Consider the following 27,679-nt stretch of genomic DNA (forward strand, 5'->3'; position numbering starts at 1 on the left):
ATATGTGCAATTTATAGGTATGACAATATTGCTTGAAGTGATATGTTGCTGTTTCAGATATTGATATATATTTCTGCAACAAAGTACTGATCCTGTTTCTGATACAATCTTTCATATCATGCAACTGATTACCACTTGTAGTGTCTGATATGATGACATGCTTGTGCAATTTGGAATAAGCTTCTGTTATGATCCTGGTGGGCAGCCTTCACTAGCACCTCAGGGTTTTGGTGCAATGGTTCGTAGCTTGTGGTATCATACTCCAGAGCCTCCACCCAGGTTCGAGTCTCAAAGCAGGTGGCAATGCCGGCATTGCAGTGTTCGTCCGGGGCTCATACGGCCAAGGGAGGGCCCACGATATGGGTGCACATCCAGCCCAGAGTTTGGACTGCAGAGCGTGGTGGAATGTTATGATCTTGGTGGAAGGCCTTCACTAGCACCTTGGGGTTTTGGTGCAATGGTTCGTACCAGCTTCCATGTCTGATACAATTGATTAACCCTTGCAACAACAGTGCTGTCTCTAATCTTGCTTTGCACACATGCAACTGGTTAATGCCAATTGGAGATGCTCAAGAAAGCAGATCCAAAAATGGATAAAAAGAAGATATAAGTTTCCAACGAATGTTTCCATCTCCTTTAATGCCTTCATCTTCGTAGAGATAGCTTTCTTCAAATAGACACAGCCTTTTGTAAGACATACCTCTTTGCTTAATTGCATCGTTTCGGAGAATAACCAGTAGTCACAACAAATTGAAGCCTTCGACTAGTAACTGTCCTGAGTTTCTTCCTCCTTACATGTTATCATTCCCTCCTTCAAATCACTGTACGTGCCCATCACCTGATAATCTATGTATTAGTTATTAATTATTCCCCCACAGCATCAGAATTCCGACTTAATTCATTATTCACGGTAATATCTTTGCGTTTCTATTTTCTTTATCATATTTGGAGACATCAACCACTGTCTTGACTTCACATGAGTTGACTCAAATAATATTGTAACTTCCATGGAGTGGCACTCTTCCTTAGTACTCAAGTCAGATCTCTCTATCCTTGTATGGTATAATGCAAAGTGGATATCATAAGACAAATAGATTAATCCGATATTGTATACTTTTTGTCCATGTTTTCTACATGTTTAAGGCTGCTGAAATGGATCATAAATTGGTAGATTTGAATTTCCACTTCAGGACTAGTACAATCATCTTATATTTAGATAACCAGTTTATAAATTGAAATAAATAAATCTTAAGCTACATTATTATATTTATCTGATGCAAAGAAAATCAAAGGCAGAAAGATCTTCAATATGCAAATTTGCATTTCATTTTCCTATTCCTATAGTAAATATTTTGTCATTACAGCTAAGAAATACGTGGTACTTGAGAAATTTCCATAGCATGAAGCAAGTTTTAAAGAAAGTTATCTGCAGAAGTTTTATTGGATTTTTCATTTGCAATTTTCTAATCATATGCAAGGGTACTAGTTCATGAGTTGTATTTAATGATATTAATTCTTCACATGGCAGGAAGTCATTGAACAGTCAAAATCCTACACTGGGTGGAACTTTTACTTCACAAATGTGAGACGACAGTTTGGAAACATGACCATGCCAGCCTATGAGGCCAGTCTAGGAAGGGAAACCAGTACCAACTATCCTTTAGTGAACTTCTTGATGGCTGCTGATGCAGATTTTTTTGTGGGGGCTCTTGGATCAACATGGTGCTACCTTATAGATGGTATGAGGAGCACTGGTGGCAAAGTGATGGCAGGTTACTTAAGCGTCAACAAGGATAGGTTTTGGTAACAAATTGTGATTGAATGTTGTTAAATGCCTAAGAATGCATTCAAGGAATACATTTCAGCTGGCAGCATTGCTGTTGGTGTGGTTGGAACTCATGGACTGGGAAATATACAGGGGAGTTATATTATTCTAGGTGGCCGTAGAGTTTATATTCTTTCACAGAAGTACATTTGTTCTTGTATTTTAATATCACTGATCATTTCCATACTGCATTAAAAACCCTCTTATGACAGTCTTTCAATTTCAATTATTTCTAATAGAAAAACAACCAAATTAGTACTTGCCAAGCACGCCTTTTTTGCATTTAATTTTGGTGAGTAGTGTACTTGACATGTTAGTTATTTTCCTTTGCCTACCTTGATAAATAATTTGAAAATGATTTTAATTTCCAGGTGTTGCCTTCCATTGGATTGGTTAAAGACTTCCTAATAAATAAATAAAATGACTACTCAAATTATTACAGTCTGTTTGTTTGAAACTAATTTTATTTAATGATAAATAATGGGAGTTGGCACACTAGAAAAGTTGCTACAAGCACTAAGTGGATTGGAACAAATTGTGATAGGTCTAATGATGGGCTGTTGTAATGTTTTGCCGGCAAGAGATTCTCACCAGATTTTGGTTACGATTTTTTAAATTTGAAGTTTTCAAATTTTCAAATGTCACATATAAAGAGAATTACGTAGTTCTCCATTTTTTTTGGGGCTTAAAAGAGAGGCGAGAGACTTTCTTATTTATTTAATTGAGTATTTACTAGATCCACAGACTCTACAAGAAGTATTTATTTTATTAAAATGAAACACAACCTTTCATTGAAAAACATTGTTCGTGAGATTTAGTTCTATTATAGTTAGTCATGTGAGCTAAAAATCATGAAAGTAATTCTAACTAGTACCACTATTCACTACTCCAATTATGATGTTACTATAACCAAAAATAATAAATAGGAGATCCATTGGCCACCTTTAAAGGCTAATGTTATAGTTGGCAGGTACTTGCAAATACATATGTAGATTTGCAGACCAAAAATGTTAAACTTCCAAGAAATGATTGGTCATGTATGCAAATTAACACAGTTCTTATTCTTTTCAAAAGAGCTTGATTCATATTCTACATTAAACCTTATCTTTGTGAATCACTCTTGTCCCAAAATTCATGTCTTTTGGCCCCCAGCAAAGGAAAGGTAATATAATTATTTGTGAAGAACAAAATACAGTAACATTGAGGATTAAATAGTTTCATTGTTGAAGTTATATGATTTCCTCAGTCTGCTGTATTGTTGTACATGTTTTTGGTTTTGATTGTGTAATATTTTTTCACAATGTTTTATGATAAGCTACACAATCCATACATACGGCTTAAACATCATACACTAAGGCTTCATTCCTAGACTAAAAGTGTTAAATAGTCAAAGTTGACTTAAGTTTTTTTCAAGTTTAATTTTTTCCTAGTGTATGATGTTTAGGGTGGCCAAGGGTGGCCTGATCCATATCATAAAGAGAGCAAGACTAGAGAGAAGAGGAAGATTGTTAGCAAACCATGCAAGATAATATCCCTTTTAAGAACTAAACCATGCTTTACATAAATCTTCTTGCATATTGGGGACACAACTTTCCAGCCATAAAATGTCACTTTGTACCTCAATAACATGTGTGCACAAATAAAACCATTCAGAAAAAATGCATGTAGACAAAAAGGACTAAATGGGGTACATATACAAATTTCAAAGAATGTTGTTACTTTGATTTATCTAAGGCTGAGATCAAAATGGTTCGAAAAGATGTCAACCAAAAAGCTAGAAGTGATTAAGTTGACTTAACCATGTACATTAGATAGGATGAAGGGAAGAAAAACATGGACAAGAATAATTAATCAATGTAGAGAGCATAACACGCTAAGCTTTCTCACCTGAAACTATTCTGCCTGACTGGAGGAGAAAGAGGCTTGAAGGGGAATACAAAAGACCATGAAAGGAGAAGGTGGTTTGTACGAAATATATTCCAAAATATAAGGGTTTAATTAGGTTTGTTTAAATTTATTTGGCATTAAAAAAATTATGAATCTATTATGTTTATGGAATACTTAAATAGACTTAAGGATGTTATTTTTTAATTGTTGTGGGGTCGAATAAAGTGGCGCAAGATAACATGAGGCAAGAAATCATGAAGCAAAGGAAGAAACCTTATAACATAAACAACTAGTATTAACCGTAATACTAAGAAGTCATGTTTGCAATTGTTGGTTTTGATATGACAATAAAAGGTGTCGAGGAGGAAGAGGCAAGGCTACAAAACAAGAACTTGTCTATGAAATTGATTGATTTGATAGCTTTTTTTATTGGCATGTTAGATGTCCAGGGTTTAATGGATTTAGATAGTTCAAAAGGTTTAAATGTTAAAAAGAGGGGTTTTCTCAAGTATTTTTGAATTATAGATGGTCTTTAAAAAATATTAATCATTTTTCTTCTCTAAACTAATTCTCAGATGGGCATACAATTTTATGCAATGTGTAAAAATAGCGGTGAAAGAAAACATGACATGTAGAAAAGTGAAAAAGAGAGTACAACACATTAAAAGTTTTGTTACAATAAGTTGGAGATGAACAGGTTGTGCTTTGAATTGTAGGCTTGGGAAAGAGAAAGTGGAAGAGTTGAAGGTGGAAAATAAAAAATAGCTGCATATGAAAATTATACCCGAGCAATTTTGTTGGGCATTATCTAAATTTTATACACTTTTGTAGTCAATATACACATTTGTGAGGTTTTAAATGCTGAAAATTTTCTTTTTGTCAACTCTCTATTCTAGTTCCTCAATTATCTCAATTTTCTTTTTTCATTCAATTAGAATTTGATAGGAAATTGATAGACATGTCAGAAAATGTCCCTAATCAGGTCTTGAACTTCTCTTGCAACGATGTACAACTCATCCTTTTGTTGTTGCAAACCAATTTGTTGGAACTTTTCTCCAATAATGCCTTTTCATAATGGTGATTTGTATAACAACCTTGTTTAAAATGTCGGTGACCACTACTTGATGTGTTGTAATAGTCATTCTTGATCATTGCCTTCAATATTCTACGCTTTTGATTTAGCTGCATTGAATCAATATTCATTGTCTCCTTGATTTCATTTTAATAACTTTTTATTTATAATTAATAAATCCTTCTATTGGCTGCCTTTTAAGCCTTGTATTCCCATTTTTAATGCCCTCTTAATGAGTGTCCATTCTCATTTTATGCTTTTTGGATTTTATGATAACAATACCTATTGTTTGCTTCTTTTATGTGACAATGTTGTCATTCCTTGCCTAAGGTTTTTTTGTGAAGAGTGACTTTTATCTTCAAGTAGATTGTCTCTTTCATCAATTCACGACGACTAGATCATTTTCCATGATTTGGCAATACATATATTACCCTTTTTGATTCTTTGAAAGTGTGCCATTTGAGTTTGTTGGGATTATTTTCATGAGCTCTTTGTCACTTGGTTTGATTATATTGATTGATCACATGAACTTATTTCATTCCTTTTCACTATTTGAAACACATTTTTTGGCTACCAAACACATTGCTCTCAATTGCCTTATATTTATTTGTTGTTTCTAAGATCAAGTCCTTTGTACTTCTTAAGACCAACTACTTCTAATAATATCTTTATTGTTAGTATCACTATTACTTTTTGTAGATCAAGGGATTTTCTACCTCTCAAAGAGATAATCTTCCTTATGCTACCTCACTTCTACAAGCATGCAGAGCCAGGTTGAATGGTTTCAACTTAACTAGTGAATGTATTACAATTTGCTTGATTAAAGGAAACAACTTCAAATGAAACTAAATCTAAATACAAATCTGTGAACCTAATAACACCACTCCACTATTATGAAAAAATACAAAAAAGGTTGATATTTGATAAATTATAATTGTTATGATTTTATTGATTACATAAATGAAAACTAAAGAATGCAAACTACTTAATGGATGGACTTGAAGCTCTCGGCCTTAGATAACAATGTATCATGTGCACATATGTGTGTCTCAATGTAGTCCCATTTACTAGAAAAAAATAGGTTGTAAAGAACATCAAACATTCTAGATTTTGTATTTTTAGTACCCATTCATCAATTGCACGCACTAAAACATGGAAAAGTGTTGGGATCATATAGAGGTTTGCCTTAAGTGAACACCCGCTTTGGTGTTCCCACTTTTATAGATAACCAAGTAGATACGATTGATAAATTAAATTTCAGAAAAGTAAGACAAATAACTACTTGCTTAATGGAGAATCCCTACTACACTAACATTAGCAATAAGAATGAGTATCACTTGAGTGAGTAAAACCCTTATTGCACAAATATATGAGATGACACAAGTAGTAGAAATAAACTTGGCTTGAGCGAGTAAAGCCCATACTATATGATGGACTTGCAATCCAAGACACAATAAATTAACTAGATCAATAAAATGAGCTAGTATAAAGATCCGCAGAGTTAGTGTAGATGTGTGTGTGTGTGTGTGTGTGTGTGTGTGTGTGTGTGTGTGTGAAATTTGTGCCTACAAGAACTACGACCACAAACACTTCAATAGATCATTAGATGCATGCTTGCTCACATGATATCAGGTAAATAAATATAGAAAATCATTACAATTTAATCTATTGCCTTTTGATTGATGTGAGTATGGGTGCTCTTAGACTTTTCAAGCAATATCAATGACTTGACTACTATACACTCAAAAGGTGTCATAGTCTAAACCCTTCTATCCAAGTGATTCCATGAGTTCAAAATGCTTGGATGCTGGCTTAGAGCTCCCTATTCATAGAGTGCAAGAAAGTATGTTTCAAATGTATGAAGGCTCTTAGATGAGCCTTAGAAATACATTTCTTGCTAGTAAACCATGCAATGAAAGGTTCTTATAGAGACAAGATGCAAGAATGGAAATTTTCACAAAGAATGCCTCAAGAATGCAATGCAAATGTGAAGTAATCTAATATGAAATGCAAAATGCAACTATTTTAAAAAGAATGAGAGTGTTACCAATCCAAATAATATGCTATGTGAGCTAGATTATAGTAAAGGAAACTAAGCTATTGTGCAACTATGCTAAAATGCCATGGATGTGAGAATGTAGACAAGAAAATAGAAGTTCTCCACAAAAGCTCTCAAGAATTCAAATGGTAAACCTATAGCATAACAATACTCAAGAGTGTGAGATCCTTTGAGGTGGAAACTCTCTCTTTTAAAGTCATACAGATGGTGGAGATCAAGATCAAGATGATGGAAGATCAAGGGTGGAGTTTGAAAATGAGATTGATCCATGTGCACACACAAGTCAACCAATAAATAGAGAGTTGACTTTGCATGTGAGACAAAAAGAGTCTTTTCCTTTAATTTGCGAAATAGAAAGAATGCTTTATGTGTGCACATTGAGTGTGTTAGAAGAAAGGGGGCTTTTATTTAATTAAAAGGGAACATGTTCTTTTAATCAAATAATGACTTAGGATAGTATAGTCAAAACTATAGATTATAAGCAAATTAATTGATTTCTAGCAATTTGGTCTAGGTAAATGATTAATTAATTTAGCCAAAATATTGAGAAGGGGGCTAATAGTCTAGATGACCATTTCTAGGTGATTAAAATGTGATCGAATTGGAAACACATTACGTTAAAGAAAACAAAAGCCAAGCAGGCATCAATAGAGATATTTGATTTTGAAGAAAGAAATGCAGAAAGAGATAGCGAATCCTAAATCTAAAACCTGATAGCGATAGTACTGAACACTTAGGAAAGAGACGATGTCCAAACTCAAGATGAATGCTAACACCAAGCAAAGTAGATAGACTGAGAGCAAATGAAAAGATCAAACATATGCTCCTAAGAAATAATAGCTGTAGCAAGCGATGATAGAGTATTTTTGCCCCTTCGTGATCGAAATCAAAATGAGGTAAGGGGGATGCAGAAGCGAGCTAGATATGAGAAAATTGAGACATAGAAATGTCCAAGATGACAGATAAATGATTAAGAACAAAGAGTGACCATAAGAAAATGATAGAATGCCCCAATTTGACTAGAGTTGACCATGAAGGATAAAGCATGAAAATTAGGTCAAATCGAGTAGAAAAGTGATTTAGACATGAAAATGTAAATTGGAGTAGATATGAAGTGTAGAAATGATGAAGACATGAAGAAATGAAGATACCCCAATGAAGATTTGAAGATTAGATCTCAAGAGGTTAGCTAATTGCATAAAAGAAGGTAGAATTTTAGAAGGCAATTTTGACTATCAAGATGAACTCAGGTTTTGATTTTGATCCCGAAAATGGATCCAAGACGTTGAAATTATATAAGAGGTCAAAAGGTTATATAGATGTGACGATAGGATAGCAAAGAGATGAAGCGAAATATCAAGAAGATGAAAAGACGTGATAAAGAAGAAAGTGTAGAAGATATGAAAGTAGTTAGTCGATATGTCCGAAAAAGATGAAGAGAGCTCTCCCCATATGCAAGCATGCAAAAATAAGCTAGAAAATGAACTTAAAATGCAAACTAATATGCAAAGTGGTTTACCAGCAAGAAACACATAACATTTAGACTCTAATTTTATCATTGAGAGTTTATTAGGGACATCATGAGATCATACAACCATCACTAGTGTAACTAGGAGGATATGAATATGATCGATATCCGATAGGAATGTGGAAATCTAATCTAAGCATCAAAGACATGTAAGTCAAGATGACTATGCGATTAGATTCCCTAAGTTTAATATAGCAAGATTACACCTGTACCAAGGCATAAACACTAGGATAACCCCAAGTGCAGTCTTGCAAAAACAATCAAGGATGATACGTTTGTGAGTCAAATTGTCAAGTAGGACAAGCATGAATTCTCTAAACACTGTAGACAAACAAAGTATACCCACAAGCAAAAAGAAAGTAAACATGCCCCATGCCCCCAATCTTATAGTCTATGACATCCTTGAAAGACTATTAGGGAGGGAACACATAGCAAAGAAATCAACATAGAAAATAAAGAAAGAAGATAAAGTTCATCACAGCTCAGTCGTTTAAATGTTTAAGTGCTTGTGTGTAAGTCACTTGGCCATTTCTTCAAGACTTGATTCTGATAGTGATAAATATTGCAACATTAGAGACCGTAGGCACTATCTAAAAAAGTGTTGAGAAACACTTGATGTCAATGGGAGGGTAGTTTTGAGAAACATTGTTTTGGAAGATATTGTCAAAGAAAAATCTCCTTGCGCAAGAAGATCCTTGATAAGCCAGACAAACTATGCCCCCTAGACTATTACAAGAGTTAATTCCAAGCTTGAAAAGGGAAGATAGAATAGTAAAGAAGATGGGAAATGGGCATGCAACAAGCTTGATAGACATAGGTGAAAGGAACTTTTATGTTCTTTTTGGCGAGACATCAAAGTATTCATGAATAGGCTTTGACTAAGATGCTCATTTTTTTTAGGACACTTTATATTTTTTAGGATTTTTTTCAGCATCATATATGGTTTTTAGGATTTTTTAGAATGACTTAGAGATTATTCGCTCTCAAGCAAGATCACATCATTTTCTCCCAATGTCTAGCAAGGTATAGGACATGATGGAGCAACAAGATGGTAGATAGCCATATGAATCATGTGTTTGATAAACAATAGAAGCAATTAGAAAGATAAAGTATAGGATAAGAAGTGGAAGATGAAAAGAAAGACATTATGAAAGCAAGTAGTCTGAAAGAGTAGCCATGTCAAGAGGCCTAAGAACCATGTTTTTCTTTATTGTGATCAAGACCAAGGGGGTCAAGTGGATAAAATAGCGATAAAATAATTGTTAGAGTAAATTATTATTTATTTATTAATTATTCTTTTACTTAAGTTTACTTAGGTTAATGCATTTAGTTAATAGTTGTAGTTGATGAGTTGTTAACAACATGAGAGTTTGTTCCTATCTAGTCATACTTATCTCATCACCTTAATCGAGGATATTCCACCTTTTGTGGACATATGCTTAGTTGTCAACCTTAACTTCTAGCACTTTTCAACTTGTTCTAGAAGCTTCCTTGAGGCCTTTATATTCGGTCTCACTCATTGTAAATTCATTCACATAGCAATTTCATTTTCCTATTGTGAAATATTTTCTCTTGTGTTATTTGCTTCAAGCTCTTGATCTTCCATGTCAGTTGACCCTTCGGACACGTCAGCATTTTTGCCACATGGCATTTTTTTTTTGCTGCGACGACTGCGAAGTTGTCAATTTTAAGCTCATGATTTGTTGATGTCAGCATGATGTCAGCTTGCATGAGCACCCCTGCTAGCACTCCAGGTCCCTTTTTGACCTACTCGCAATTTTTTGGCCATAACTCGAGCATACAGAGGTATTTTTTTGATCCAAAAGAAGTGCTAGAAAGCTGGTTCCAAGACAGAGACATTGATCAAATATTTTTAGGTTTTGATGTAGTTTTATAAGCCATTTTTGTAGTTGAAGTTTGAAGTTCTATTTTTCATTCCGACAAACATATCTTTTGCGTCCCATATCTATTTTTTGAAAACGTTATATTTTTGGAAATATGGTTGTGTCTACTTTTCAAAAATGCTATCATTTTTTTCAGATTCTATGCCATGCTCTTTCTATCATATTTTTGGCATTTTTTCTCTATGGTGGATATCTTGGGTGTTCTAGGTCCGAGGATCATTTTCATGGCATGGGATCTTTTTGTTTTGGGCTGTACTATATTTTGTATTAGCTTAATTCCTTTTCTAATCATTGTTGATATCATTTTAAAGCATCTTTATGTACATGCACTGAGATAAAGTGCCACTCTTGCATTTCGGGTTCATGAACATTGTTTTGAGACAGTTGTACTTGCACTATTTTATAAAGCACCATGGGGGATAGTTGTTTGCCATTTTTGTGCCATCTTCCTTTTTTTTGCCCCATGCAATGTCAGTGACCATGTCTTTATAGGTGTTTGTACCTCTTCAACTCTCTCATCGTTCTTGGTTCTTTCTGTAGAGGATTTTGGCCCACCTTTTCAGTTTCCTATCATCTCACCCCATTTACATGGAGGGGGGTTATTTTGTTGTTCTAATGCTTTCTTGGTTTGATGGTTTGATAGTGTGAGCTATGTATTCAGTATTTGATCCTATATACTAGGTGATTGCAGTGGTTGGCTACCTATGCATTTCGGTGAGATGGATCATCTACCATATAAACATGCTCGGTTTGTGCCTTCTTCTTCCATGGAGGTTCTTCAGAGAAAATTTTTATTTTTAATGAAAAAATTTGCTGCTTCTTCATGCTTTAGTGATGCTCTTCATGATCACTTTTTGTTCCTATTTTCTGGGACATTCCTCTAGTTGGAGGCTTCTTCTGTCTTTCACTAAGTTTCTTACCTCTTTTTGGGGGAGGATTTTTCCCATGAGGTTTTCTCTCTTTCCCCATTTTTAGAGGTTGCATTTCTTTGCATTGTACATGGGTACCTAATATGGCCTCGTTGTTGGGACCCATTTTGCATTTCATCTTAGTTTTTTGTGAGCTTAAGGCTTTCCCCTAAGTTGCACTTAAGGGGGGGCGTTAGAGTAAATAATTATTTATTCTTTAACTTAAGTTTACTTAGGTTAATGCATTTAGTTAATAGTTGTAGTTGATGAGTTGTTGACAACATAGGAGTTTGTTCCTATCTAGTCATACTTATCTTCTCAGCTTGATCGAGGATATTCCACCTTTTGTGAATGTATGCTTAATTGTCAACCTTATATTCTAAAACTTTCTAGCTTTTTCTAAGATCTTCTTTGAGGCCTTTATATTCAGTCTCACTCATTGTAAATTCATTCACATAACAATTTTATTTTCCTATTGTGAAATATTTTCTTTTGCATTATTTGCTTCAAGCTCTTGCTCCCTCAGTTTCTCTTCAACAAGCTATTTGCATGTAGGTGATCTTGGCACACTATGAAGTTAGATTTCATCAACTTCTATAATAACAATAGGGATAAAGTTAGATATGAGAAAATGAGAAGGATGGGGCGAGCAATAGATAAGATAGCCAATGCACTTGGATAGCTCAACAATGTCAAGGTCAAAGAGGAAGAGGGAATGGATGGATTATGAAAGAATTACACATGACACCTATTTGCTAGGTTTTCATCATGGTACTTATCCAAGGTGCCACAAGAAGTAGTTTTCACCATAGGATGAATTTCATTTCTTTTTAGTTTTGCTACCAAGGTGCCACAACAAGTGGTTTTCACCAAGGCACATTTTAAATTTTGTTTTTTTTCATCTCTTGAATTTTTAGAAAGAGATCAAACTTCTCAAATTTGAATAGTGCTCCTATAGGAAAGATAATTCATAAGCCAAGACCATAGAAAAGTATGCTCAAAGATGTTGATAGGATGATGGAAGGGAGATAATAGTAGGAAGAGTATATGGAGGATGTCTTGAAAGGATTGTAGAAGTATGTATAACATGTAAGTGTAACTTTTAGAGGATTTCATAAGGGTAGGTGAAAAAGTGGGCAAGATCAAAATTGACACACACCTTGAAGGGTTATGTAATGATGGAGGAATTGTGGATGAAAAAGCTTGAGGTTTAGATGTATAAGGTGGTAGGAGAATTTAAAAAAAAGATAGAGTGGAAGCCTTTGGAAGTTTTTGAGGAAATTATTTAGAAGAAGATGGAGTAGAAGCCTTTGGAAGCTTGAATGTCAACTTAGATTTATGTTCAATATTCAAGTCTTTCAAGAGAGACTTGTGAATGCATATAGCTTTAAATTTTCATTTGGATACTTTAGAGCACATTTCTTCAATAACAGGTTTAGGAACCCATATTTTCTTTAATTTAGCTCTTTGGGTAGTGTACCTTTGCAATCTCTTGAATTTTTTTTCTTTCTTAGAATTCACATGTCAGTTAGATGGGACATAGTGATCTTCATTTTTCAATGGACATAGTGATCTTCAGTTTATTCTCGCTTCCAAAAGGCTTGGGGTTTGTGGATGAATAAGGATGATATGACTGGTTTAGATATATAGATGAATGGATATTTATCAAGGATGAACATCTTTTGATCTTGAGGTATGATAGGAGATCTAGGAGATAAGATAGGAGTCAAATTAGGAGATAAAGGAACATATATCCCAATATAGATGGAAGATTGAAATGCTTTATCTTAGATGGATAAGAACCAAGGATAGATTTGAGAGATGCAAATGGATAGTGAGTAGGGATATCAACATCTTTAGAGTGAGAAACATGGCCAAGGTTATCAATAGACTCATTAATAGCTTTGATAGGAGCATCATTTTTAATGGGAGCATTTGAATCTTGAGCATAGTGTTGAAGTGGATGTGGAGAAGTAGAACAAGAAGGAATACTTTGATCTTGACAAGTTTCTTTGGATAGCATAGACATATAATTTTTTTCATGATTTTCCATAAGCTCAAGGAAAATAGTGGAAGTGGTGTCTTCATCATATTTAGAAGGTGGATAAGATATAGGACATGGAGGGTGTTAGTAAATAGATTTGTTCTTTGAAAAAGGAAAAGTAAATAATGACTCAATATGCTTAAAAAGAAGAACAAAACATACTAACAGTTGGATGATTTATCATTGATTGATAATCATCCTCTAAATTAAAAGGTACAACTCCCTCTTAGAAATATTTACAATGAATTGAATAATAGGATGTATCTTTAACTTGAAGATACCAAGGGTTTCTGATATTCATTCATAAACATGAAATGAATGTGATATGCTAGATTTAGATTAGAGTAAAGAGAGAAAGGTCAAAAATATCCATATGACCATTTATCTAATCCTTCTTTACATTGTAGAGGAAATAAAAGAAAATATTGTTTATTCTACAACTTATAGGTAACCATAGGACTGCATTCAAAACACAAAAGATGTGACCACACAATCAACATCAATCCAAGAAAGATATATTCAGACATAACAATCTACACAACATAACCTTCTCTTCATTTTAGACACAAAACAAAAGAAAGCATATGATTTCTTTGTCCCTATGAATAGAATCAACTTGTAGAAAAATAAATTATTCTCCCCCTATTTCCCTATTACAAAAAGAACATATGCCCCCTGTCCTAGTAGCCACACCACATGCAGCCCCAAAAAAGCCATTGATTTGATGTTTCGCTGCATATTTATCCCCTTAGCTTTTGGATGATTTCTCAGTTATCATAATTGATTCTTTGAAAACCTCTCATTTGTATTCCCTCCTCTTTTCAACTTCCTCTTCTTTTTCTTCTTTATAAAATGCATCTGTCAAAATATGCAATTTGGTGATGAGATGCTATTATAATTGTCATTGACAATTCATGCCAACGCTCATAACTTTTAATTTGTAAGTTATCTAACAAAACCATTTGGAGTGAATTTAAAGAACTATCTTTTCTCAATCATATCAAAAAATCAGCTCAATCCAATAGATGGATTGAAATCTATGCCCACCTAAAACATGACACATATTTTTGTCATTATTTTGTAACTATTATGGATAAGTTTGATAGTGCTGCACTCATATATGTGTAACTTTTGATCCATTAAAAATATGACAAAAATATTTATAGAGGATTTAGATAATTATATTTCTTCAAACATATCCAAAAATTTGATTGATCCAATAGTGAGATTGAAAGATATGACCCCCACACTAAGACTAATATTTCTATTAGCATTTTGTAACTATTAAAAATAATTTTGACAATGTTGTAGTCAATCATGTGTAAAATTTGATCTATTTAGAATCTGAAAAAATTATTTAGAGAGGATTTAAATAAATAGGTTTTATCAATAATATCCAAAAATCAGCTCAATCCAACAATTTGATTAATAGTTATGATGCCTGCATTGAGACCCTTTTTTTCCTATCAAAAAATCTATAGTTATAGGTTGTTGTTGTTAAAAACTAGATAGTTTGAACCTATGAACTTAAAATTTTAACTTGAACTTCTTTTTTCAAGGTTCAACTTCAACATGACAACTAGCGAACCTAAACTTTTGAAAAAGGATGATTCTGAACTGTCTGAACACTTGAACTGGTTGAACTATTTGAACTAGTTTCTTGTGACAAATTGAACCATTGGGCTACTTGTAACTCTAAACCACCACATTTCGAACATCAAACATTAAATTTGAACTTGGTTTTTCAAGGTTCAAGTTCAACACAAACTTCAAGCTATTTGTTTGTTTTGATAGGCTCATACTAAAACATCAATATCTTTTACATCTGATAATATTTTGCTAATCACTCTGATGAGAATGTGGAAAATTTGTCTCTCAACAACATATGAAAAATGGAGAAAAATCCAACAATTAAATTTGGAGATATTTCTCGCACACCAAGATTGACATTTTGAATTTGAACTTTGAACCTCTGAACTAGTGAATCTCGAACTTTGTACTTGAACCTCTGAATTTCAAGGTTCAAAGTTCAAGTTCAACATAACTTCAAACACCGCCTTCTTCACAAATCAAAATTTACAACATCATTAGCAATAAAAATCACCAGAGAATCTTCTTATGGGGAACTCTAAAGTTTTAAATGCGGGTTCTAAAAACATGCTAACCAGATTTGTCCTTCGAAAAGAAATACAATATATGATTCAAAATGCCCAAATAGAAGAACAAAAAGATACTAACAATTGGATGACTTCTCATTGATTAATAACTATCCTCTGAATTGAGAGGTACAACTCCCTCTTATAAAGATTTATAATGAATTAAATGATCGATTATGTCTTTTACCTTAAGACACAAAGGTTTTCTAGCATCTGCCCATCAACATGGAACGAATGAGATTACAAGTTTTAAGAACATGACAAAGAAGGAAAGTATACAAAATAGTCACATGACCATTTACTGAACCTTTCACGTAAATAAAGAAATGAAATAGATTAAATGTTTCATTTCTACAAGCTATGAGCAATAGGACTGCATTTGAAATAGAAAAGAAAAGACCGTATGGTCTAATTCATCCAAAGAAATAAGTACCTAGACCTCAAGATTTGGCATGTAAATATATTTCCTTATATTCCAAAAAACATAACAAAACAACAATACTATTATTTCATCCTTTCTATTACAATCAATTTGTAGAAAATAAAACAACTCTCCCTATTCCCTTTACAAACAAAAATGTCTTCTTCCCATTAGCCACACGACTTGTGAAAAAGAAGAACCCTTGTTTTGAAGCTTTGATGCATAGTTATCCTCTTAGCTTTTGGGAAACTTCTCAATTATCATAATTGATTCTTGGAAAACCTCTCATTTGTCTTCCCTCCTCTTTTCAACTTCCTCATTTTTCTACTTTATAAAATGCATCTATCAAAATATGCAATTTGGTGATGAGATGCTGTCATAATTTCATATGTAAGGAAACCTGAAACAAAGAATATAACCGTTTCCACATAACCCATAAAAAATTTGAAATAAACACAGAATTAAAATCCACATGCAACAGAATAAACAACATACCCACAAAAATGTGACACAAGATATACCTTGGGAAATCCTAATTGAGGGAAAAAATCAGCCTCCAAAAGAGTCCATCACCATGTATTATTCAGTGAAAATACCATTGTAATACAACCATGGAAGCCTTCAAAGCCATAGGAAAAACCAAACAATCCATGTGAAAAAGCATGAATCCACACATCCCATGCCATGCTTACAACCTTCACAAATTCTCCCTTGGCTAACCTGTCAAGCCTTGTCCTGCTCAACTCTTTCATTTTGTCTTCTCCTTCACTCACATACCAACAAATACCCTTGTGGTTGCTTATAAAGTAGCAGGTCCCACGAAACCACCAAGTGGTATTACATAAACCATGTGCCACATAACCCATTGACCCCACATTTAATATTAAAAATTTAATTCTTTTCTCCAATATTAAATAATTACATGAAATATTATCACAATGTTACAATACAACTCATCAAGAATATCCCATGGGAATCTTTATATATGTACTTCCATCTAATTACAACATTACATAATAAAATAAAATAATACAATATAACAATACTATGCAATGTGTGCAACACCCATTATTTCAACAATCTCCTACTTGTTGTATACATTGCATAGGGTCAATTTGTAGCCACATAAATGAACAAGGGAACAATCCCTCCCAGCACGTCCACCATCATGGATCAAAGTAAGCCATGTGCTCCATCCTGGTACTGGCAACAAAATCAAAGTATCCAACATTTCGAGTAGGAATGATGTCACCTTCTATTATGCCACTGCCACTGGACATACATAGAAGCCATCCAAAGAGAAAACCACCCAACCTGTCACATTAGAAGATCATAAAATCCTATACCAACTAAAATTCCAACCACAAAAATGTGATCCAAAAGTAATCACATGTATCCATAGTTGTCAAAATATCCATAGCTAAGATAGTACTGACAGCAAGTGCCAAACCCATCCAACTATCCATAACTCCAAAAGTATACCAAGTGAATCTCACATCATCAAAATATCCAATCTGTAACCTGCAATCACAAGCCTCAAGAGAAATACCTACCACATATATACCAAGAAGCTCCCACTGTAAAAGATAATGTCAAATCTATAACCAATCCGTTCACAACATCTCAAAGAAGTGAATCCATGTAGTCTCAAGGGCATCCACAACACAATAAACCAATAACTTGCAAGAATAACTCTCATAACAAGTCTCCAACACTCTCCCAAGTTCTCCACAACCAACAGAGGAAAGAGATATAGGAATAATCATGTCATGTCTCGCATGACATACATGAGCACAAACTAATGATCACAATCTCTAACCAATTTCAAATTCAATGTAAGTGAAACCAAACATCTAGGAAGATAACCAAGACCAAAGAAACCATGCAAATCATAACTTGTATCATGTCCTTCTATACACACCTATAGATGTAAACTATGCAAGTATGATCTCCTCCATAAAATCCCAACCAAGAAGCCTCAATAACACCCAAACCATACCATATAACTAATCATGGATGTAAGCCTCTCACAAGAAGATCAAACTCATAAACCATTCCTAAACCAAAGAATATGCCCAATATAAAACCATCTTCCAAACTCAACCAACAAAACAACATATGCAAATGGAGATAAATGTATGCACCCTAAAATGGTCGCCTAGACTATGGGCCCCCACTATTCAATTTATCAAATTTCCTGAATCAATGGTTTGCAATATTTTATTAAATCAATTTAAATCAATTTTCTTGATCAAATTCAATTTTTTAAATTTTTAAATTTGATCATTTTATCCTAAGTCTTATTTAATTAAAAAAAAATCTCTCTTTTAATTAAATAAAATAAGTCCCCATTTAATTAAAAGAAAAACCCTTCCTTTAATTTAATGAAATATTTCCTATTTAATTAAAATAACTTGCTCCCTTTTAATTAAATAAAATTTCCACTTAAATATCTTTTTTTGATGAAAAAAGAAATCAAACAAATAAAAAATTAAATAAATCTATTTTTTGTTTTCTCTACACTTAATGTGGGAGTTGTCTTTTTCCTCTTTCCACTTTTTTCTCCATTTAATTCTTTTCCTATTTTCTCATTGGTGGATCTTTATTTCATAGAGATCATTCTTTCTCCACCTTTGATTAAATCTTTTTTCCTCTTAATCTTGATCATCCAATCTTCTTTATAAAAGAGAGTCCTCTCCTCATTTTGGACATCCATTATTATGCTATAGTTATGTTGTAGGTTTGGAGAGATATTTTTTGAAGGAGTTTGAATACTAAAGGTTTTTGTAGAGAACTTCTATCTTCTTGTCTTATTCTCTCTTGCATGCATGGCTTCCATCATGAGTTTTCATCCTTGCATTTTCATATTAACTTAGATCCATTTTTATTTTCATATTGCATTGTTATTACATTTCCCTTCTTACATTGTTATCATTTAGATTATTTTTCATCTCCATTCGCATGCATATTGGATCCTTGAATCTCTTGTTTCATGGTGTACTTGCATGGGCACAAACTAGGTCAAATTGAGGGCCTCCATTACAAACTTCTACACTCCATGAATAAAGAGCTATGAGCCACCATTTGAGACCTAATTTTTGAGCAATCTTGAATATAATGACTCATAGAAGTGTGCCCACATTTTAGGCATACAATAACCAATGCTAAACCATCTCTCAAATGAACCCTCCAGAACTAACTCATGTACTATAGCTCAAGATCCATATCCATGAAAGACAAGCATAAATATAATGTAACTGAGAGAAACAATGAGTATACCTCTCAAGTAGCATACCATCGAGTAGACCAAGAGTGGGGAATGAAAATACTCATCAAGATACCCAAGTCTCCAACCAAGAATCATCTAGAACAATATCTAGAAGGTAGAAAATCTTGACCAAGAAAGGTAGAAATTTTGACCAATGAAGGTCGCAAATTTTGACCATTGAAGGTGGAAATTTCGACCAATGAAGGTAAAAAATTTTGACCATTGAAGGTAGAAATTTTGACCAATGAAGGTCAAAAATTTTGACCATTGAAGGTAGAAATTTTGACCAATGAAGGTCAAAAATTTTGACCATTGAAGGTAGAAATTTTGACCAATGAAGGTAGAAATTTCTACCAACGCGTGTGTGTAAATTTTTTTTTAGGCATTCTATAAAATAGTTCACATGCCTTGCGTATGATATGAGATTTTGCATGCATCCAGAACTCTCTGATCCGACTGATGATGGATTACGGAGAGTGATCTGAAATGATGATGCTAAAACACACACAATCAAATCCAAAATGAACTTGCATTACAAATGGATTGTGGAAATCTGATATTGTTGATTTTGCATGCATGTCTACCAGGGCAATCACAACTTAAACATATATATATATATATATATATATATATATATATATATATATATGTTTAAGTTGTGATTGCCCTGGTAGACATGCATGCAAAATCAACAATATCAGATTTCCACAATCCATTTGTAATGCAAGTTCATTTTGGATTTGATTGTGTGTGTTTTAGCATCATCGTTTCAGATCACTCTCCGTAATCCATCATCAGTCGGATGAGAGAGTGCAGGATGCATGCAAAATATCATATCATACGCAAGGCATGTGAACTATTTTATAGAATGCCTGAAAAAATATCGACAGTAACTAATATGCTTCTTCATTAATATGCCCGATACAATAAGAAAACTTGGCAACTATGCACAACAAGTTATATGCTAAAAGGAAATCATTTAGGAGATACAGAATTTGAACAACCATATGTTAAGATTCTACAATTTGTATCACGTGCCTGAGTCTGACAGTTGAGAATAAGTTCATCATCCTCCCTACAATATGTTCCAATGGCCTGCACATCCAAAAAAGTTCCAGCGTCTTGAATTTGTAGAATATGAATTGTTTGGTAGCAAATGGACATGATTGACGATAAATCATCATATAAAAAGACTCCCATGTGAAGCATGAATAGCAAAGGAAATGAATATGGGTGATAGGGAAGATAATTCAATAATAGAGGCTCTTAACTTTAGTCACTCTCTAGGTTAGCTCACCAAGTCACTCCCACCCAGTCACCTCAGTGAGTTGACTCTTTTAGTCAGCTCACCAAGTCTACTGTTCAATTATGCATGCCAGGTTGGCTCGCCAAGCTAGCCCACCAAGTCATGTCACCAAGTTGACTGTTCAAGTACACTCACAAAGTTGACTCTTTAAGTTCGCTCATCAAGTCACCCCACCAAAGTGCCTCATCAAGGTTAGTCTTTAAGTCCACTCACCAAGTCAGCTCGCCAAGTTGTTGCACCAAGTCGACTCACCATCTCGCCTCACTAAGTGGACTCACTAAGTTGGCTAGCCAACTTGCCCCACCAAGTCAACTGTTCAAGTATACTCACCAAGTTGACTCTTTGAGTTCGATCATCAAATCACCCCACCAAAGTGCCTCATCAAGGTCAATCTTTAGGTCCACTCATCAAGCTTTCTCACCAAGTTAGCTCGCCATGTCGCATCTCTAAGTGGCCTCACTAAGTCAGCTCACCAACTTGCCCCACCAAGTTGCCACTTTAAGGCCACTCACCATGTTAGATCGTTAGGCTAGCTCCCCAAGTCAACTCGCCAAGCTGACAATTGAAGTATGCTTACCAAGTCGACTCCCTGAGTTCACTCACCAAGTCTGCCCCTTAGGCCAACTGTCCAGGTCAGCTCACCAAGTCACCCCCACTTGTCCCACCAACTTGCCACTTTAAGTCGACTTGCCATGTTAGCTCTCCAGGCTGACTCCCCTAGTCAGCTTGCCAAGCTGACAATTCAAGTACGCTCACCAAGTTGACTTTTTATGTTCGCTCACCAAGTTTGCCCCCTAGGTCAACTCACCAAGTCACAAACTTATCTTATCTTGTGTAAACATGGTTGTTAAGTTTTGTTTTGCCAATTCTTGTACTTGTGCTTATCTAGCATTGTAGAAGATGTTCATACTCTTGACTAACTTATTTGGGCCTAGAATGACCAAAAAAAACAATTCAAAACTCCTTTTTCCAATCGCTTTCCAAACTAGCAATATATTTCTTTGCAACCCTTTTTGTAATTACCCCTCCTATGTAGGTTTTTGATCATTATCTTGTAAACTTTCTTAACAAACTACAAGACAAACAACAATTTAGGATACCCATTTGGACTTTGTAAAGGGTTTTGGTGGTTTGGACCTTTGATACTGCTTGTACAACACATTTCCCAAAAATAAGGGTTTTGTGGCTTTACAAAGATCTTTGCTGTATCCTGCAATGCTTTTGACCACTAATGTCAATAAGTCATAATATAAGTAACAATTATGAAGCTATATGTTACTAATACTAACTCAAATAAAAACCAATGCACTAAAGAAGACCTATGAAGTATACTTAAGAGTGCCCTCAGCTATTTTTAATACATTTGAGGACACAGAGGAATAGAAAAGAAGCATAAAATAGATATCTTCGCAACTACTCAAATAAACAGAACACATACTCAGCCATGGTTGCATGATATAATCACAATGTTACACCCATTAATAAATAGTATGAAATTCTTGCTATAAAAAAATCAATATAGTATTAATAAAAAACAATAACTAATGTTGCCTCAAAATAACCAATATTTAAGAGAATTATATGAGAGCTTCTAAAAGAAGAATGATTTTTCACCACCCACACCGCCCAATTAGCAAAATGAAATTCAATGTAATAATGTGATCAAATGTATATATAATGGAAATCTCTCCAAACTAAAGGCAGGCTTATGGGTTACAACAAAAAGAACCTAATGCCCACACTTATTCTCAATATGGTAGAATGAGTTGTAATCAACTCTGTCGCTTTGATAATAAAACTTCCTGGAATAGACTAAATTACTCAAAAGTTTCACAGACATCAGATTAGGTAGTTGTATAACTATTATTTAAAAGGAAAAGCTTATAATGCTCCAACAACAAAATTTACAATATCTTCATATTGATTGGTATCCATGTACATTTAAATGAAGCACAAAAAATGAAATTGGTGCATATAAGAACTTCTGAAGTTGAAATGTAGACATCGAGCACCAATATAATTCTAACAACCAATTCCAATGGCACACCCCCAACATCACTTGAGGAAAGGCAACAAACAATTAAGTACGCATACATCACAGACTTAGGAATTAAATTGCAATACAATAGTCCCATAGAAGAACAACCATGCACTGAGTCATGTCAAAGAACCTAGAAATTCCTTGTGGCAATGGCAACGTAACAGATACAACATTTAGTTGATTTGAGAATCCATTTGCTGAAGGGTTCAGTGGCTAGCCTTGACTTTGATTTGTCTGATACCATGGTACACATTGTGACCTTTTCTGCTTCTGATTCTTGGTCTTGTCACCTGAAGGTGAACTTCTTAGTAGTCTTTGAGAAGCACTAGGTGAAGGTTGAGCCTTTTTTGCTTGATGATAATAATTTTTTTGCCTGTGCTGAGGATATCTGTTTGGGTAGGAACCATTTGTCACTGTCGTCCACTGCTAAAGTTTTTGGAAAACTTCTTCTATAGGAGGAGGTGGACGAGGCATCTTTTGGTGCCTATATCAACAATCAGCTCCATTTGGACAAATACCATGTTTATACCTATTAAACAGTAAAATTAAACATTCATTTAGTACTATTACCATTTAGGTTCCAAATATATGACAGAAAAATCTTAATCACTAGCATGAATGTAAGAAATATTCTTGATCAATGATTGGAATCATAGCACAATCAAAGACCAAAATGGTAATTCAATATATTGTACACAATTATTTCTTAATTAGTCCTTTCTTGTAATTATCTCTAACAAAATAGGATAAGTCATATTCTTCAACAAGACACTAGCAGAAAATTGATATAAAATTTAACGAAATACTCAAAATAAATTATCAGCACATCTAATGATTTGCTGGTAAAAGCCATGAGTGCTAATCAAAAAATGTGCTACCACACAACCAATTTATTGAGTACAGAACAAAAGTTTAGATTAGAAGCTAAGATTGTTTGAACAGAGCTATATCAATTTAGGTCCATAGTTTACAAACACATAAAGTTCTTGCTGGAGGTGTGATTTTTCCTGCCAGAGACTCATGGATCAAATCAGTGGAAGAAATTCACAATTTTCTCAGTGGGAATCAAAAAATTTTGCCAACTTATCTCATGGTAAATAGCACCACAAATCTACAAAAAAAATAATTTTTTGATTCTTTTCATATTTGCCAGATGTAAACAAAACAGGTCAAATTCACTAATGATTGCTTGGAGATGTAGTTTGAAAACTTAATCAATGGTTGGTGTGCATTTGTATTTAAGTTTCCTCTCATTTACATTGTTTAGATACCAAACCCTAAAAATTGAAATTGCTGCTGTTAAACCGCTAAAAAATTCTTTTCTTTCCAACTATCTTATATTGTTGAGCATTTTTTTTAGCTTTATTGTCCAAGCTTTTCTCAAATATTCAATATTCAAATGAATGAAAAATGTGCTTGTGTGCTTCTGGGGAAAAAGGTAATGTCTAGATTCTACAGCATAGCAATGCAAGATGGTGCAGAAAGGACTCTCTACAGAAACCTGCCATACCAAGTGCAATCCAGGGCACAGTAACCTATAGTTAAATCAAGATCCTTATGAGAGAAGGTATCATCGATTCAAATATAACCTTGACCAAATTATTGGTGAGATCTAATGTATCCAAGTGTATGGTTATAGATGCTAAAAAATTACCAAATTTATCTACAAAAATAATTGGATCCTTATTTAATATTAGAAAACACATCATGCAAATAGTGTGTGCAATGAAATGTGATGGAATCATAGATGAGAGGAAACTCCATCTTTGGTACCTACAATTTCTAATGATTTCATTTAAAAATAAAATAGTTGTCTCCTTAATCATTTAATTACAAACCCTAATTTGGTTTACACTTCAATCCTCATATCAATACCAATATCCTTATGTCTCCTAGTAATTATGGACAATATTTACCACAAACTTTCACTGTAGAAAACATAGGGATAAAGGCATTGTGTATGGGCCTCCATTTTTTTCTCTTTCATCTCCAAAAGAAACCATGTCACAATCTTCCTTCCTATACATTTACCAAGCTTATTTTGCCATTCATTTCTAGTCAGATTCACTGTCAACCCGCCTAGGGCTTGTTGGTAAAATTCACAAACTGAATTTTTTTAGCTCCAACCTTTTGCATTGTAAAGTAAAATGAGTCTACTTCTTTTCCCCAAGGTTTCATCAATTTTCAGTCGTCGAAAATAGAGACAGACTATATTTTGTAAAAATTGCCAAGTTATGAAGGAAAACTGGTAGCATTCAATGACCTTGAAGAAAATACATATGAGGCTCAATAAAATGCAATCAAAACCTATGCAAAACAAAGCTAACACATATTACTAACCCCTATTTACAAAGAAATTTTAGAACTAATGACTGTTCACATGATTGAAGGTTACAAACAACATGAAATCTGTCAAAAACTCAGCTTTGGCATTCAATCTTGTGCAATAACTTGCTTCCAACCCATACAACTACCTTTTGAAAAGGCTTATATATTTTTTAGTGATCATTCCAACTTTTAGAAGGGCAGAGATAGCTTTTATATGAAAGCCCACCAAGTTGCACAAAGTTGCAATATTGCAATTTTTCAATTTTTGCAAAGTTGACATCTTCATGACAATTTTTGGCTTCCTTGCCACAAATGGATGTAAAATGCATGTTTAAGACTTCTCCAATCATATTCTACCTATCTCTATGTTGTTTTCCATGTTTTTGCTATTTCACCACCTTTGACCGCCTAGGAAGATCTTTGAGGTTTTGACAAGGAAAATGCTTCCAAGATGCAACATAAACCAAAATAGGAAATCAATACAAAATGACACTCTTATTTTTTCCATATTTATTGTAGAATCTATACCACGACTACATCTACTACTTCTAGTACTAAAACATATACATCATATCTTTCCATGTTTCTCCAGCTGTAGTCTCAACCTTTTAATCATATTTTTGAAATACTTCATAGCATCACTGGCCATTGAGACTTGAAGATTTAATAATAGAAAATCTCTTTGGTCTCATATATCCACATCTCTGACATATTTGAGTATTATTTGTATATTCCTTATTCCTTTGAGTTTCTCTACTGACTGAAGATATTATATCATATTATTCCTACCATGGAAACAAGGGAGATGAATGAAATTTTCTATTGTTATTGGTCATCCTTATGTGTTTTCCTCTATTTCTACTATTACTTTATAAACACTTCCAATCTATTCTTCTTATCTTTTAATACTTAAGGAAGCACACATATACCTATGGAGCATTGACTCTTGTAATATCAGTTTTGTCAACTTTTCAAGGAATCTAGTCAAAGGTAGGCAATCTAAGAAAGAATATTTTTGTTAGAATATCTATTGCAATTCTTCTACTAGTACAAGTAAAGTGAGTTTTATGCTCTCACCTGTAATAATTGTCTAGCACATTATAGTTACAATGATGTGGCTCCAAGCATGGAAAGGGAGAAGTTTCTAACCCATGTTATTAAGAGCATAAAATATCATATCATAAATGAAGAACATAAGGAAGGTGCAAGTGATCATCTCAAAAATCCAATTGTAACAGATAATGTTGAATATGAGGAGCTGCAACAACTTGATTTGGTAAACAATGTAGAGGTTGTACATGTCTTGGGAAAGACCATACTAAGACTGCCAATATGAAGATTTTTTTTTCAGGAATACTTATTTATGAATATCATTTTCTTCATGACAACTATCAATCCACTATTTCTACCTGGAAGGTACCACTAGATCATCTACTTCAAGTTGGAATTGTATATGAAATCAAGAGTTTAGTGCAAAATATTATGTAATACTAAAATAAATGGTTTGAAGATGAACACGATAGATATTTCAAATTGTATCTTTGAGTCTTCAAGTAATAATTTTCTACTAAGAAAGTTTATTTCTTAGAAAAAAAAACTACAACGTGTAAAAATAGAAGGATGATCTTACCTCTTTAATACTCTAAAGCCTACTCCCTTTGTATCTTGGAATCCCTTATGTGTATGAATCAGTAAATCCCCATACCACCTCTGTCCTTTAGTTGGATACAATGAAGCCAAGAAGTAGGGGGATGACCTTTCTTCTTGCCCCCTTTGGCCTGAATAAAATACCTAAACAATTAAGTTCGTTCATTGTAGCAATTTTTTGAGGGCAATCAAAATGATGAAATTTAGACATGGATGGCAAAGAGAATTTTACTGGTGACTTGGATGCAACCAGTCATGGAAAGAAATCAAAGTCCAACTCACAAGTTTGTCTCTGAACTTGGTCATGAATCATTTCCAAAAATCTTCAAGAGAGACTCTAATAGCAAAGGGTATACCAAGCTATCTAGTAATCAGGCTAGGCTTACGCAACATTTTAAGGTATCCAATGGGGATGTGAGTTAGGGAAGATCATAATAAATTCAGTTTAATGAATTGCAAGCTTGGATCTTGAGATAGTGCAGAAACATTGTCAAATATCTAAGGTATGTATTACTTCATTAGCTAAATTTTAAATAAACATGTTGTAATTAGAACATTGGGAATTAGGCACTATAGCATTACCAAGCAATGAGATATGATGGACAGTTTTGGAAGAGAGAGCATGTTTGAAAAGATAGCCAAGGGCATCAGCTGCTAGAAAAAAAAAGGAATGACCTAGGAAGCAATATTGGCAGACAAATTTTTGTGAGTGGCATTGGAGGGGCAAGGTTCTGTTGACAAACAATCTAGCATTATCATTAATGAGCATGATCTAAAATTCTAATAGTAAAATTGGAAGTGTGTTGTCATTCTCAAGAGCTTCTTTCAACACAAATCTTGTGGTTCATAAAAAGTCCATTTTTAACTATTGATGATTGACAGTAACAGTAATGTTCCTTGACAAAAAAATTGGGCATTGGCTTCAATGGAGGGATAAGGTCCCATTGAAAAAAATACTTGGCATTAGCATCAATGAAGAGGCAAAATGATAAAGGGGGCAAAAAAACCAAAGCAAATAAATGATAACCGATTAAAAGAGAACATGAGATTATAAAAAGAAAAATCAAAGAACAGGAAAAGTGGTAAAATACTAAAACATGATATGGTGGGGAAATAATAAGGAGATTGCTATGTTGCAAATAATACACTGGAACAAAATGTAAAAATAAATAACGGAAACATAAACTAACAAGATTGAGATTACAAAATGGATATAAAGACTGAGATTACATGATGGAGATATAGATGATTTCTCCTTTTAGTTCAGTATACATGCACAATAAAT

At 33.8% G+C, this 27,679-nt stretch overlaps 1 protein-coding gene and 1 pseudogene across 3 annotated transcripts in view; both read left to right on the plus strand.

Annotated features, from left to right (window-relative positions):
* The window catches only part of LOC149542924 (alpha-(1,6)-fucosyltransferase), a 119,596-nt gene extending 117,505 nt beyond the window's left edge, over nt 1-2,091 (plus strand). For all 3 annotated transcript variants that reach the window (XM_089797838.1, XM_089797839.1, XM_089797840.1), the window contains one exon: nt 1,529-2,091. In XM_089797838.1, coding sequence (XP_089653964.1) covers nt 1,529-1,807 — 279 coding nt within the window. In that variant the 3' untranslated portion in view covers nt 1,808-2,091. The remainder of the gene's footprint in view (nt 1-1,528) is intronic.
* LOC149542925 (glutamate--tRNA ligase, cytoplasmic pseudogene) overlaps nt 1,832-27,679 on the plus strand; it is a 30,384-nt pseudogene continuing 4,536 nt past the window's right edge.

This window comes from Cupressus sempervirens, chromosome 8 (genome assembly GCF_028749045.1).
Source record: "Cupressus sempervirens isolate cs-2001-9-10 chromosome 8, ASM2874904v1, whole genome shotgun sequence".
NCBI lineage: Eukaryota > Viridiplantae > Streptophyta > Pinopsida > Cupressales > Cupressaceae > Cupressus > Cupressus sempervirens.